Source organism: Rhineura floridana, chromosome 1 (assembly GCF_030035675.1).
Source record: "Rhineura floridana isolate rRhiFlo1 chromosome 1, rRhiFlo1.hap2, whole genome shotgun sequence".
Lineage (NCBI taxonomy): Eukaryota > Metazoa > Chordata > Lepidosauria > Squamata > Rhineuridae > Rhineura > Rhineura floridana.
Window position 1 is genome coordinate 148,287,120 of NC_084480.1, and position 14,423 is coordinate 148,301,542.

Sequence of the window (14,423 nt, forward strand, 5' to 3'; positions counted from 1 at the left end):
CACTAATCACTCCCTCTAGTAGCAAACTCAGATGGTGAGTACTGACAGGATGGAACCAAAACAGCATGCATGCACACACACACACCCAAAAGTGTGGTATGAGCATACTCACAGGAAGCCTGAGTTTTGCATTGAAATACATTTTTAAAAGCCTAGGGCTTAAATTTCTAAAAGTCCATTGAGGATTGAGAATGATCAGCAGTACTAGGACCTATCATATCCCTGTGCTATTCTCCCTTTCTTCCGCAAAACATGTTACCCAAAATGTTCTAATTCCTGTGAAAACTGAAATCAGAATTATCTACATCAAGGAAAATGTTTGTTTTTTAAGAGTGCAAGTTAATATAGAATAGTGATTAAGCATGTCATCTATGGAACAGAAGTCCAAATTTCAGCCATGATCTCAATATGGGAGGGGTCATGCAAAACACAGTATCGCAGCTTCTCCATCCTGCAGTTTGTAAGATGAAAACAACACTGACCTGTGCTCAAAGGCTGAATCAAGATGCCTGTACCCAACACATTTCAGACATTGGAAAGAGTAGAATAATAAAATACCATTGTCTGGGAAAATGTTGATGGAATCTTTAGATTCCTTTGCCACAGAACAAATGATCCTGCATTTTAGCTGACCTATTAGCAATCCATCTGTATCATTAGCACAAAGTTAGCAGGTGCTCCTGCTGTGATAGGAGCCTACTACACCCTCTTTTCCCCCCACACACCCCAAAAAAGCCAATGTCATATACCTGACAACTCACATCAATGGTTTTGTCTTTTATAATTGTTCCAGCACAAGTAGTGTTTATATCCCAGTGTTATGCACACACCCTTTTTAGTGGGGTACAGAAGGGTGGCTTTGATCTTGTCAGAACCTGAACAGAGAACTGCAAGTTTTATTTGCCTCACAACAGCAGCAAAGACACACCCTACACATCCTTTGGGGAGCTGGATCCTCCCTCACCCCAAGTGTACAACATTCATGCCATACCACAGTCTTGTCCACTTCCTTATTAGGGTGACTTCCGCAACTTACTAGGTTTTTGCTCTAGTCAGATTTCTTAATTACTCCCACCACACAGTACCCTGATGTATTAAGGACAACTCCCTCTGGTTCCTAAACCTGTGTGCAACCCACACTTATAAGAACAGGTTAAATCAGTCTCTAAGAACAGGTTAAATCAGTCTCAGAGCTTTGCAACACAGCTGATCACTCCAGTTGTCTCCCCGTGTTGCCACACAAAATTAATTCCCTTCACACTGAGGGAAGCAGATTTATCACGCCAACTTAGAAGGAAGCAGAAAAGGCTTTATGCATATTTCCAGAATGGATTGAACAACTTTGCTACCCCTTAGATTGATCAGAGTTCCAGCATACACCTGTAAGTATTACACCATGGCATAGTGATTAAGTGTCAGACTAGGACCTCAGAATCCAGGGTTCAAATCCTTACTCAGCCATGAAGCTCCTTGCGCTTGTCACTATGACTCAGCCTAACTTCCATTTATTGAACAATAAGGAGCTTGACACATTTTGTGGTTCTGGGTGCTAAATGTGAAGGTGTTCATCAGGTGCCGATTAACTCCTGCAGCCACTGCCTTTTGTTGTGACAAGGGATGTACTTGTTGCATCAGAAGTGCAGAGTGACATGCTTGATCAAGTACAGATAAGAATAAAAAGACAGAGAGTGTATTTTTCTTAGAAAAACTTTATTTAAACCCAGAAAAGGGGCAGCACAAATGTGCATTGGGAGGCAGTAACAAAATTAACACATACACACAAGAGATTTGACATATACAGAAATCAGATGCTGAACTGGTGCATAAATACTCTTCAGCTATGTTGCCAGAGGTAGCAGGGTCAGAAACAAATGCTTGCAGTTCCCCAGGCTGGATTCTGGTTCTCACAGCCCCTATCCCCCTCGGCTAGCACTCTGCCCCAGGCTCCACTTGTGTCAACTGTGTCTTAAGGCAGTACCAGCAACCATTTTAAGACTGCTCAACTCACCAGGGTATCAGCTTGGGGTGCATGAGTATCAGGGAGAGCTTCTGTCCTGTCCTGTGTTCAGGGTACTGGATGGAGGGTCTACCTGATGCCGCACTGAGCCTTGGAGACTCAGGAAAGCATCTAGACTTCTCACTGCTTCCCAAGTATCTCAGAGGCTCAGCACAACGGGTTGAGCCCTTGCTTCCCTTTTGAACTCAAGAGCTGGAAAAAGAAAAGGCACCCTGGATCTTAACACACTGTGACAACAAGGCCCTGCCCCTCTCACCCTGCAGATGGGCAGGTTTGTGGCAAGCACACATTTTGGCTGGCTAGTCAAGGCTGGCCATGATTTATGGAGGCCTGTGTAGGGGAACGTAACTGTCCAAGTCTCCCTGAAGAACAGGATGCATCTCATACTCAATTAGGCACTATCAGAAGCAACTCCCATGGAGCCAGTATCCACCTCTCCTCTTGTAATTGGCATAGAGGAATTCTACAGTGAGAGGAGGGAACTTAGCCAGAAGGGCTGTCCTACCACTAGGCTTGAAAAGGACCAAAAATCTCCCAGAAATTGGGCACCACTAGCTATCCCAAAAAACAAACAAACCCTGAATCCTCTCTAGGGCCAATAAAAGGAGCTGACAGAGCCCCTGCCACTGCCCTTTCAAAGAACAACCTCCCATTAAAAGAATGCTCTGGCCTAATTATTTCCAATGATCTAAGGGCTACATGCTCACTAGTTTCAGAGTCGATGCTGTGGGCTCCTCTCAGCCTCTAAAACACACACACACAAAAGGAGGGGGTTACTCCATCCATGGCTGAAAGTACAAATTTCAGCTTCAGAAAAAAATCTGTGGCACCACCAAGCCTGTTCTGCATCACTAAAGACCTCATCTGCACTTGGAAGCCACCACTCGGGTGGGCTGTGATCAAAGCAGCGGAGTGGGGGACACTCTGGAGCATCTACAAGCACTGGCCAAATTCAGTTCCCAACTCTCCCAGAAGGAGCTGACAAAACTGGAGACCTGCGAGAAGAGAGACTTCTACAGCAAGGATAGCCAACTTGGTGCTCTCCAGACCTTCTTCAGACTACAGCTCCCATCACCCCTTACCATTGGTCATGCTGATTGGGGGTGATACAAGCTGGGAGTCCCAACAACAGAAACATTGAGTGGTTGCCACATTGGCTATCCTTGTTTACAGAGAGCTTCAAGCTGTCAAAACAGAAACTGAGGATTCTTCATGCTGTTAGTCGGCGCCAGCAGAGACAGAATATTCAACCAATGCTTTCAGAAACTCCTAAATCTTCCTTTGATCACATTCAATTCAAACTGGCAAACAAAACTGAGGTCATCTTTTGTACAGGAGAGTCTTGGCACTAGCCAAGACTTTTTTTAAAAAAAGTCAGCTTCAAGGGGGAAAAAAAATCTTGTCTTACGGATTTCCCCCCTTGTTTTTACTTCTTGATTAGGTTTGCCCCCTCCCTTTGTTTTCCCTCCAACATATAAAACAGAATGAAAGGAAGATGAGGTTAACCCCCCCCCATCAGGTGAAGGCACTAGAAGCTGGGTTCACACGTGGAATGGCTGGACAGGAATGGAAGTGTCGTCATTAACAGTATCCAGAGGCCACCATAGTCACAGGCTAGTGCCGGCTTTAGGGACTGTGGGCTGCTGCGCTTTGCATCCACATTGTTCCAAACAGGCGAGGAGCCAGGGATGGGCCAGGATCTGCTCCAGGGACGGTCACTTCTCTGGGGCTAGCGAGAGGCACCATTCAATCAAATGACGACAGTCTGTCAAAACAGGAAATAACCATTAATGTTGCACTGTCCATTTGGAACATAGGCGTTATATGAAGTCAGACCATTGATCTAGCTCAGTATTGTACTGTCTACAAAAGGCTGACTGGCAGGTGTCTTTTCCAGCTCTACCTGGAGATGCCAGGGATTGAACCTGGGACCTTCTGCATGCAAAGCAGATGCTGTACCACTGGGGTACGGCTGTTCCCCTCAAGCAGGCAAAGCACTTTACAAACTATAGCCCACTGAAAACAAAAACCCAGTTATTCCTATTTTAGAGATAGGAACCCAGGATAACATTTAGAGTAGGACAGGGCCAATCACAATGGCAGGGAACCACCAGCCCATGGGCCAATCTTGGCCTACAAAGTCATTTCCCTCAAACCACACCCACCTGCCAATCAGCTGATGTAACTGCTGACATCAGCTGATGGGTGGGAGAACAGGGTCAAATTGGCTGCCTGCGCAAGTTCTCAGCAGGAACAGGTTTGTGCAGCCAAGGCAGCAGGGTTTAATCCCAGTTCATCATCTGAGTGAACAGGAGTTAAATCCTGCTCAATTCAAGCAGCCTTTGATTTTCTGAAGCTCAAACACAAATGCAGGACTGTTTGTAACTCTCTGTGTGCTTCTGTTGGCCAGTCAGAAGGGGAGCTTGGAGAGAGGCAAGAGAACACGTGAGATGCTGCAACTGCAGCCTGACGTTACTCAAAGTAGCAGGGGATATCTGGCCAATGCCCCTTGGCCTAAGCTTGCCTCTAGTCTACAGTGGCATTCTCACCTGAGGATACCCTGCAGTGATAGTGGAGTTTCCCAAGGAGGATGTCCTCATCACGCTCAAAAGGGATGTCCCCACACACCATATTGTAAAGCAGTATGCCCAACGACCACACGGTGGCAGGCAGGCCATGGTACCGGTGGTACTTTATCCATTCAGGAGGGCTGTATACCCGGGTGCCTGCAGGAACAGAAAGACCCTGGTAGAAACATGCCTTGAGAGATGCCAAAGGAACCAGAAATACTACTACCAAATCCCCTAGGTTGCATAGGACAATACCACCACCACCACCCAAATTGCATGAACTTGGTATGAATATTTGTATTTATTTGTTAATTTTATTAATTAAATTTCTATCCTGCCCATCCTCCCAAAGGACCCTGGGGGCAGCAGACTCAGCCAGATAAGAGAGTTCCCCACTGAATGAATGATAGGTATATTGCTATTCCAGCCTCAGTTTTCCACTTCTATAAAATGGGATGTGTTCTTTCTGCACTTATTTACTTAAAGCATTTTATCCTACTCTTTAGCAAAAAAAGGGGCTCCCAAAGCAACTTACTAATTGCCAATAAGACAGTGCCTGCCCTCAGCCTTACAATATAAAAGTCCAGATACAAATGGAAAAGGGACAGGAAGGAAGGACTTTGTGAGAAGATAAATGAAATTAAGGGTTGTTTCCAGCATTAGTCCTACACAGAGTAACCTCACTGAAGTTAATGGACAAGGACTAACTTGGTTGTATATCTTAGCTGGATACAACCTTCTCCTCTCACATACACATCCCACCAGAAGCTATTATTTGCTGTGTAACTGGATAATTCAGATCAGAAAAACAGCATGGCATAAGAACACAAGAAGAGCCTGCTGGATCAGGCCAATGGCCCATCTAGTTCAACATCCTGTTCTCACAGTGGCCAACCAGATGCCTGTGGGAAGCCTAATAGCAGGTCCTGAGTGCAAGAGCATTCTCCCCTCCTGCAGTTTCCAGCAACTGGTATTCAGAAGTATACTACCTCAAAGTATGGAGGCAGAACATAGCCATAATGGCTAGTAGCTACTGATAGCCTTATCCTCCATGAATGTGTCTAATCCTGTTTTAAAGCCATCCAAGTTAGAGGCCATCACTGCTTCTTGTGGGAGAGAATTCCATAGTTTAACTATGATTGAAGAAGTGTGTTCTTTTTTCTGTCCTGAATCTTCCAACATTCAGTTTCATTGGATGTCCATGAGTTCTAGCGTTATGAGAAAAACTTTTCTCTATCCACTTTCTCCACGCCGTGCATAATGTTATACACTTCTATCATTTCACCTCTGACTCGCCTTTTCTCTCGACTGAAAAGCCTGTAATGCTGCAACCTTTCATCTTAGGGGAATTGCTCCATCCCCTTGATCATTTTGGTTGACCTTTTCTGAAACTGAAAGGGAATTGTTTGTATGGAACAGCATTCCACCATGTGACCTTTTACCTGCATTCTGGAGTACTGCAGCCCAAACTCAGGTTTACACCCCAGTGACAACTGGGCCAGTGACCTCTGTGGTGCATACACAAGAGCATACAAATACAGATGAGGCAACCTGGAGCAACCACTGTCACCCGATTCTGCCTACAAATAGATCATGCAAATGCTGAAAACATGTTTAAACTAAGATGGCTACAATGAATTAAGGAGTAACTCATCCGCATTACAACTGCAGAGCATGCACCTTTAGAGCAAGAATTAAATTGTCATAAGTCTTCACCTTGAACTACTCCAAAAGATCAACAATGGCAAGTCTCAGTCAAAGACAGATAGATTGGCATAAGAACAAGAGAGAAGACTGTTCAGGCATTTCATGTGCTTTAAGAATGTCCAAAAAAGGGCACTCAGGGAAGAAATACAGCACACGCACACAAATTTCCCGTTAGCCTTCACATTAGTTATTTTACATCTACAAAGGCATAGAATAAGTTTCACTAAGCAGAGACTGGACTGGAGGGACACCAATGTGCTCACACCTCCCCCATACCAACTTCCTGGACTTTGCCTTGCATTGAGACAATTCCTCTGGCATTGTAGAATGGCGGGTGCGCACCCCCTCTTCTGTCAAAGGCCACATTTCTTCAGAGACAATCTACCCAGGGCCACACTCCATCCGTGGGCAGGCACAAATCCAACAGTGGGCAGGGCCATTCCTTTCCCTTCTCTCTCTTTCAGACATCCACCTGCCTTCCCTTCCCAGCAGGCTGCTAGAGGGAGAGACTCTCGCCAGAAGTCTGAACTATTGTTTGGAATTAGGGCAAGGTCTGCAGAAAATTAGGCTGAGGTTGCCCACCCCTGTAGAGATTTGGGTGCTTCCACCCCCCAAATAAGCTGCCTTATACAGGCCATTAGTCCCATTTAGCTCAGTACTGTTTATAACCATCTTTGCCAACCTGGTGCACCCCAGATGTTTTGGACTACAACTTCCAACAGTCCCAGCTAGTTGGCAAAGGTATGTTTACACTAACAATAGTGTAGCTGCTGTTGAAGGTTTCAGAGAGGAATCTTTCCTAGCTCTACCTAACGATGCCAGAGACTGACCTTGGGACCTTTTAAATGCAAACCATGTGCTCTGTCACTGAACTGGGGTTCTCTCTCTCTCTCTCACTCACTCACTCTCACTGAGTGTACTCACCATCAAAGTCTGTATATGGAAAATCCCGAAGCAATGCACCTGAACCAAAGTCTATGAGCTTTAGATCACCCTGCAGGAGGTCTACCAAAATGTTCTCGTCCTTGATGTCCCGGTGCAATACGCCACACAAATGGCAGTGGTGCACCGCCTCCACCACCTGCCGGAAATAACCAGCGGCCAAACTTTCAGGGAGTGGACCCCTGTCAGTGATGACGTCAAACAGATCCTGAGAGACAAGGGGGCGCTCCATAACAATGAAGTACGAGTCAGGCTGCTCAAACCAATCCAGGAGGCGGATAATGCCTTGGCAACCTGGGGATGACACCTTCTTTAGCAAAACAACTTCAAGTGGAACAAGGGTGCCATTCTGGAGAACGAAGAACACAGAGAGAGAGAGAGAAGATAGAGAAGATTAGCAGAGGAGGCATCAAAGCAGCCTAAACACTGGAAGAGTCAGCACAGAAGGACTGGAACTCACCATGTGATGGAACTGCAAGACTCGGTCCTTGGCAACATATTTAATGGCCACCTGGAAGGCCCCCCAAAAGAAAAACAAAGATATTAAGAAGCAAAGTCTACTCAGCCTTTTTAGACCCTGAATCCACCTTTAGCCCACAAAGTGCTTTTGGAGACTCCTCTTTTCCATGTATTTTGTATAGTGTGATGTGCTGCTGTTGTGCTCCATTTCAGGTCAGGCTGCAACCCCAGGTAAGTATCAACACCTGGCATCCTTGGGCAGCTGCCAGGGCCCACCACCAACACCTGCCTTGGACTCATTCATTTATTTAGTTATTTTTCCAACCCAACGCTCCAATGATTAGGGGTTTACTAGACTCCAAACATCAGTCTCCTTCTTGCCATCTAAGCTGGGGGAAGGAAAGGCATCTTCACCAACCCATGACACGATTGCTGGAGATTTCGCTTCAAGAACAAATAAGACAAAGTATATTGAAAGGTCTGCTTGGTGCCAGAGAATAGTTTGTCTAGATGCAATACTGCAGATTCTCTCATGAATATTTTAAAAACATGGAACCAACAGTGGACAATTTGTTTCAAAAACAGCATTAAACATGTTCTTAAAACATTCAGAGGCATCTAAATTAAGTGCTGTGAGATGTGTTCCATGTCATAATATGATCCAATTTTCTTACAGTGTATGGGAGTTCTTCACTAAGGCTTCCTAGATGCGCTTTCAAGACAGCATTGATTATTCTCCAATTTCAGCAAATGCCTTCTTTTGGCTTTAGAAGACTCTTAACAGAAACACCTCTTATGATTTAAAATTCTGAAGTAAAGGAGGTGTAAATGGTCTATCACTTTGTTTCAAAGCTCTATATGGAAAAAAACGAGATCCTAATGGGTTGTATTCAATGTAGCACTAAGAAGACTGTCAGTGTAAGTATTTCTGCTTGCCTAATGGAACAATCTCCCCTGCATCACGTGCTGCTCTGGGGGTTCTTCCAATCCTCCAGTGCAGATTTTGAGAGGGTGCGGGGGAGTACGTGGAAGAAGGGGGGAAGTCCTGTTGCAATAGTAGGATTCCTTGCACTGGCTTCTGCTATCGCAACAAGTTGATTGAATACGGCCCAATGTCTTTAATGCCTCCTTGCTACAAAAGTATACTGTGTACTGTTTACCCAGCCTCTCCCCTTCTACCCCCAATCAACAATAGAAAGACATGTGATGAAAATTGTGGGGTCCCCCCCCCAAATTATGGCTTCATATGCATGACAGTTTTGTTAGATGTGCTTTTAATTGGTTTTTTCCCCATTACAACTGAATTTACCTGATCCAGTGTTCTTAAAGGGTAGATGGCCCTTCGGGAATATGGTTACCTTTAAAACTCACCATATAATTACACTCTTTTTGAAAGAGAAAATTATCACAATCTCCATTACAGGGTTTATTTTAAGACATGTTCACACTTCAACAAAAGATCAGAATAGCATACTGCCTTCACTTCAGTTGCTAATCCTAATGCTCTTGGGCTGGCATCCCCCAGATGCTCCTGAGTGGAACCAAGGAATTCTAAATTTTCTCAATCCCTCTTTCAGCACACCTAAGATTTTGGCCACAACAGCAGTGACTTAAAACATATGCAAATCATGCACAACATGATTATTTTGTGTAACTAAGTATCTGTATTCAAGCACAAAATGTAACATGAGGAACAGCCAGTAGCAGAAAATTTGGTGTACACAAAAGTGGGCTATAGCTATATATTACTACTATCATTTATTATTACTGCTGCACTAATTTCAAAGTTCTGCACCCTGCATAGCCCATCATGAACACCACACACATTAAATAGTAACAGCAAGTTCCTCATCACAGGATGGGTGCTGCTAGGTCTGTATTTCTACTGTACAATTAAAAACAGTGAAATACCAGGAAACTCCACTGATGAGCCATTATGGGCTCCTAGTGCCTAAAGTGAAGTTGAAGGCTTGGCAAACTGCACCACATAGCAGGAAGTCCAGGGACCTAACTCATCAAGGATAGACCAGTCTCAACAATACTCTATTAATCAGGGAGAAACAAACCGGTTGGTTGAAGGGAATCAAGTTAATAACCCGGGATTCAAGGCAGCCAATTTGAATGGTACAGCCCCCAAATTGGAACAAAAGTCACATCCTCCCCACCCCCACCCCGTTTTTATTTGTTGGTTTCTCTTTCTTCTCTGATGCTGATCGGTAAATCCATCCCAGCTCTGGATTGGACAGTCGTAGACTCTTTCCACCTTCCATAACAGCTGCTGCTCACCTTCTCGTCCTACATGTATGGGTCACGGTTCTTATTTTTTATATGTATAAAATAATAAAAGTGTCACCGATCGTTCACTCACTCACCGGGAGAGAATCGCTGAGCCGCGTTCCTGAGTAAACCGTGCCAAAGCCACCGCTACCAATCAATGCTCCCAGGCGGTAGCGCGTCTCCAAAGTCGCCTTCCCTGCGCGAGAGAGAAAGTGAAGCATCAGCGTGGCGAGTTCTGACGAGCGGCCAGTCTCTCTACCCAACCCGGCTCTGGTTTGACTGCAAATTCCCTCTACGTATCCCAGGAGTCCCATTCACAAAAAGCCGCCCGCTCTAGTTGCGTACCCAGGTAGCGAGGCTCCTCTTCGGCGGCATCAGTGGCCAGCAGTCCTTCAGGACGTTGGTGGCAAACTGTACCCTGAGCTAAAAGCATGGCCAGCCGGACAGCCGCCAGACACTTGCGGCGACCGCGTTATCCCCTACTCCCGTGCCCCGCCCTTCTCGCCAATATTGGTGTGGCCACCGGCGCTCTTTCCACCGCGTGCGCCTTGAAATTCCTTCGCTTTTGCAAACATTCCAACTCCACGCCGCCCCGGGCCAATGGCGAGACGAGCTACAGGAAACCGCGAAAGGCTAAGCCAATCAGAAGAGGCACAGGCGCTCTCTCGGCCGCCAACAGGGCGGGGCCAAACCGCCAAGGGATGAAACAGTCGAGACGGGGGAGGGGGGGACACAAATTAAATCGTGGTGGGTATACAAGAGTCCTTAACGAATTAAAAAGTTGAAGCGCGTAACGGCAGCCAATCGAGGAGAGGCGCGCGAGAATTCTTTCTTTTCTCCTCCCCCTCCATCCGCTTGTTTTTCCACGTGCGAGTCTTTAAAAGTTGGGCTTCTGAAGAAGAAGCTAGTCTGTGTTCCAGTGATTAAATCCCTGTTCATGCAGGACAGGGTATGCCCTTAGGGGCATATATGATGTCTGATTGTTCATGGGGTGAGTCGCACTTTTTGCCAGCGCAGGTTTTATCTTTGCATTACAAAATGATTGAAAGCACCCTTAACGTTAACTGGCTTTGTTGCGTCGTTTAAGCTGCACTAAAAACATTCATATATACATACAAAAAACGCGGGCCAGCCTCGTGTTTTGAAAGCATCCTTCAGTTTAACACGCATGTTTAACTTTAATGAGCTGATTTGGGGTTGCTTCGTTTCTAAAATAGAAAGTATCCGCAGCACTCAGTGTTCTGCCCGTTATTCCCAATTTGAGATGTTTTAGGAACCAGCAGTGGTTTCTCATTGGTAGTGAAGAAAATATGAACTGACAGTTTAAAAGACATGTGCTTTTTAATTACTGTTAACAAGTATCAGGACTGAGTCTTAATACTGACAATATATTCAATTGACTGTGCCATCCTTAGGCAAATTTTAATTGTTTTGCATACTTTCTATTCCAGTTGGTCATTATAAGAACTCTGTAACAGGAACTCTATAACTAACAGGTGCTCTTTTCTTTTTTCTCCTCCCTCCCAATCCATTTTCCTTTTGTGTGTGCCTTTTAGATAGTATGCCCAAGGACAGGACCTATTTTATCACTGACATTTTTAAGCTGCTTTTGTTGGCTAAAGAGTGAGATAAAAATGCTATTAACACTGAATCAGAAGAACGCAAAGCACTTGGCTCTCCTTACATGGCTGCTTACCATTACAACAGCCCTGTGAAGTAGGAAAGGGAGCAGCACAATGGCTTGCCTATGGCTACCTATCAGAGAGACCTTATTAGTGGCCTATCCACAATTAAGGAATTCTGTTCTCTGGGAGACTTGCCCAAAGCCTGAGCATCTACTTTCCTATGAGAGCTGGATTTTCATGTGTAGGACTAAACTGTGTGCATTAGGTTTTCATTAGTTTTAAATGATCAGTTTTTGTATCACTTAATAATAATGATTTCATTTATTAGTTGCTTCCTATGAGACATCTCAAAGCGATTTACAATACAATAGAAACATATATAAAACAATTGCATATATAAAACAATTGCATATATAAAAACAATTTAAAAATGAAAAATAATTACATATGTAATATCAATTTCAAGTTGAATACAGATACTAGATGACAATATCCACACAGAAGGCTTGTTGAAAGAGGAAAGTCTTCAAAAAGCACCTAAAACACAACAGAGCCTGCGCCTGTCTGATATGTAACCCATGGGAGTTCAAAAGGGTAGGTGCCACCACACTAAAGGCCTTGTTCTTATAGTATATGGAACAGACTTCCTGATGAGATTATATTTGCAGGAGACCCTCTGCTGTAGAGCACAGTAATTGTTTGGGATCAGATTTTGTTTCAGGTATCCTAAATTATGTTTTAGGTAATTATAGCTGATATAATTAGTTTTATCCAATATCAGCTTTCGATATGGACTGAGCTACAAATTCTACATGCACACACACACTGGACCACATTATACATTTTACAGGTACCCCACAAGCCCTTGGATGGTTAATATAATATGGTTAATCATTATGCATTATGAATCAGCCCACTGATGTTATGCTAGTAGACTAAAGCAACCTCTAAGGCCCTGTTGACTCAGCCACAGCTACTCATTATCACATGGCAACTGTTGAGGACTCTCGGTATAACTGAACTGCTGGTCCAGAGCAAACTGTCCATTCTTTTTATTTGTGGCAGCATATTATGTTTTCAACTAGAACTCAGCTGCTCCTGGGCCAGCAACTGACTGTGGATAAAGCAAACTGCGTTATTTTAGATGAGAATTAGCTTTCTCCAGGATCTTGTCTACTGCACTAACCATCGCCAGATGTTCTAGACAAAGCACTAATATCCATATTGTTATGCTCACTCCTCTTTCCCAAGCAGTGAGAAGTTCCAGAGTTGCAGCACTTACCTGGGCTTGGTTTCCTATAGAAGGAGGTCACTGGAGGCTTTTTAGCATTTTGTTGTATTTGCATTTATTTACGAATACACAGGCTGAGCATAGATTGAAGCTTTCCACATAACTGTATTTCCTTGTTGGAAAAGGCTTAACTGGGGGTACAGGAGAGGCACTCCCCTTCATCACTACAGATACCAGAGCAGAGTGCAACACAGAATAAATTATAAACAACCATCAATAAAAGAACAGTGTTAAAACCACCAGCAAACAGAGCCAGCTAGAAACAGCTAAACACAGCAGAGGAGGCTAAAACAGTCAATCATTAAAAAGCCTTTAAAATATGCATTTTTATGCACACTTTACTGCAGCACCTGCAGTTTTGTAACATGTTTTTCTCGGCTGGAGAATTGCATTGCACATTTTGGGAAAGTACAAATTTTGAAAGATGGTTTTGTTTTGGTTCTTGTATTGTTCTGGAAAGTGTGAATTAGGGAGATTAACCATTAAATGTGAACTGAAACAGATTTCTTCCCCATCCCTAAATCCTACATCACCACCAAACAAGCCTCCTAATGGTGAAACAGAAAGAAAGGCCTCCTTAGAGCACAAGCAGTCTGATTTGGAAGAGGTGTTCCTCCAGATATTTGGGTCCTGAGTCATTTAAGGTTTAAAGGTAAACGTTTTCAATTGAGCTTGGAAGCAAGTAAGGAGCCAATGCAGTTGAAGGATCACTATAATATGACCCACCCTGACTGGACCAGTCAAATGTCTGGCAGCTGTGTTCTGCAGTAATTGAAGGTTCTGACTTGTCTTTAAGGGCAGCCCCACATATAATTCATTCAAGTAATCCGAACTGGAGGTTACCAGAGCATGAGCACTGTCTTGAAGCCTCTCTGCTTGAAGTTTCATTGACAAATGTGTTGATCTCTGCCCTTTGCTAAGGGGCCCTATGACAGTTTATGGTGACACTAACTTAGTGAACTGAGTTCGCTGACACTCCAGAGTCAAAAATTCCTAAATATTTCTGGGGAAACCTGGTGACTGTATTGGACTCCACTGGGATACAACTTCATTGTATGCTTACTCTTTGACCTGGGGAAACTGCAGCTAATTAAGCTAGTTTCCCCTCAGGAGGACTGTCTGTTTAGTGCTTGGGGTCACTGGTTAACAGCTCTGGTGGCCAGAAGAGACCTGTGCCAGTATCAAGGAATAGAATGACCATCTAGTCTTGAGGGACAGAATGCCAGTCACTCATGCTGAGCTAGATATACCAATGGGTAGAGTTGGTATGAGGCACTTTTATGAAGAGCCCTGCTGGATCAGATCAAAGGCCTATCTACTCTAGCAGGACATGAAGACAACAGCCCCTTCCCCCTTTTGTTCTCCAGCAACTGGTGTTCAGAGGCAGGCTGTTTGTGATCCTGGAGGTAGCATGGAGCCATCATGACTACGAGCCATTGAAAGGCTTATCCGTGAATTTGTCTAGTGCCCTTTTAAAGCTATCCAAGTTGGTGGCTGTCACCAGATATTGTGGCAGTGAATTCCACAGGTGAACT

The 14,423-nt window shown here is 44.4% G+C and overlaps 1 protein-coding gene and 1 long non-coding RNA gene across 2 annotated transcripts in view; one reads left to right on the forward strand and one right to left on the reverse strand.

Moving 5' to 3' along the window:
- Positions 1-1,693: 1,693 nt before the first annotated feature.
- LOC133389176 (serine/threonine-protein kinase pim-1-like) lies at positions 1,694-10,681 on the reverse strand. Its single transcript, XM_061636350.1, has 6 exons — positions 10,318-10,681; positions 10,068-10,168; positions 7,697-7,747; positions 7,219-7,585; positions 4,567-4,743; positions 1,694-3,782 (listed from the first exon to the last, which is right to left on the reverse strand). Exons 1-6 carry the CDS (start codon positions 10,403-10,405, stop codon positions 3,733-3,735), a joined length of 834 nt encoding a protein of 277 aa, XP_061492334.1. The 5' UTR covers positions 10,406-10,681; the 3' UTR covers positions 1,694-3,732.
- Positions 10,682-10,889: 208 nt separating this feature from the next.
- The window catches only part of LOC133383566 (uncharacterized), a 49,980-nt gene continuing 46,446 nt past the window's right edge, over positions 10,890-14,423 (forward strand). The window contains exon 1 of the long non-coding RNA XR_009762341.1: positions 10,890-10,963. This is a non-coding gene — a long non-coding RNA (uncharacterized LOC133383566). The remainder of the gene's footprint in view (positions 10,964-14,423) is intronic.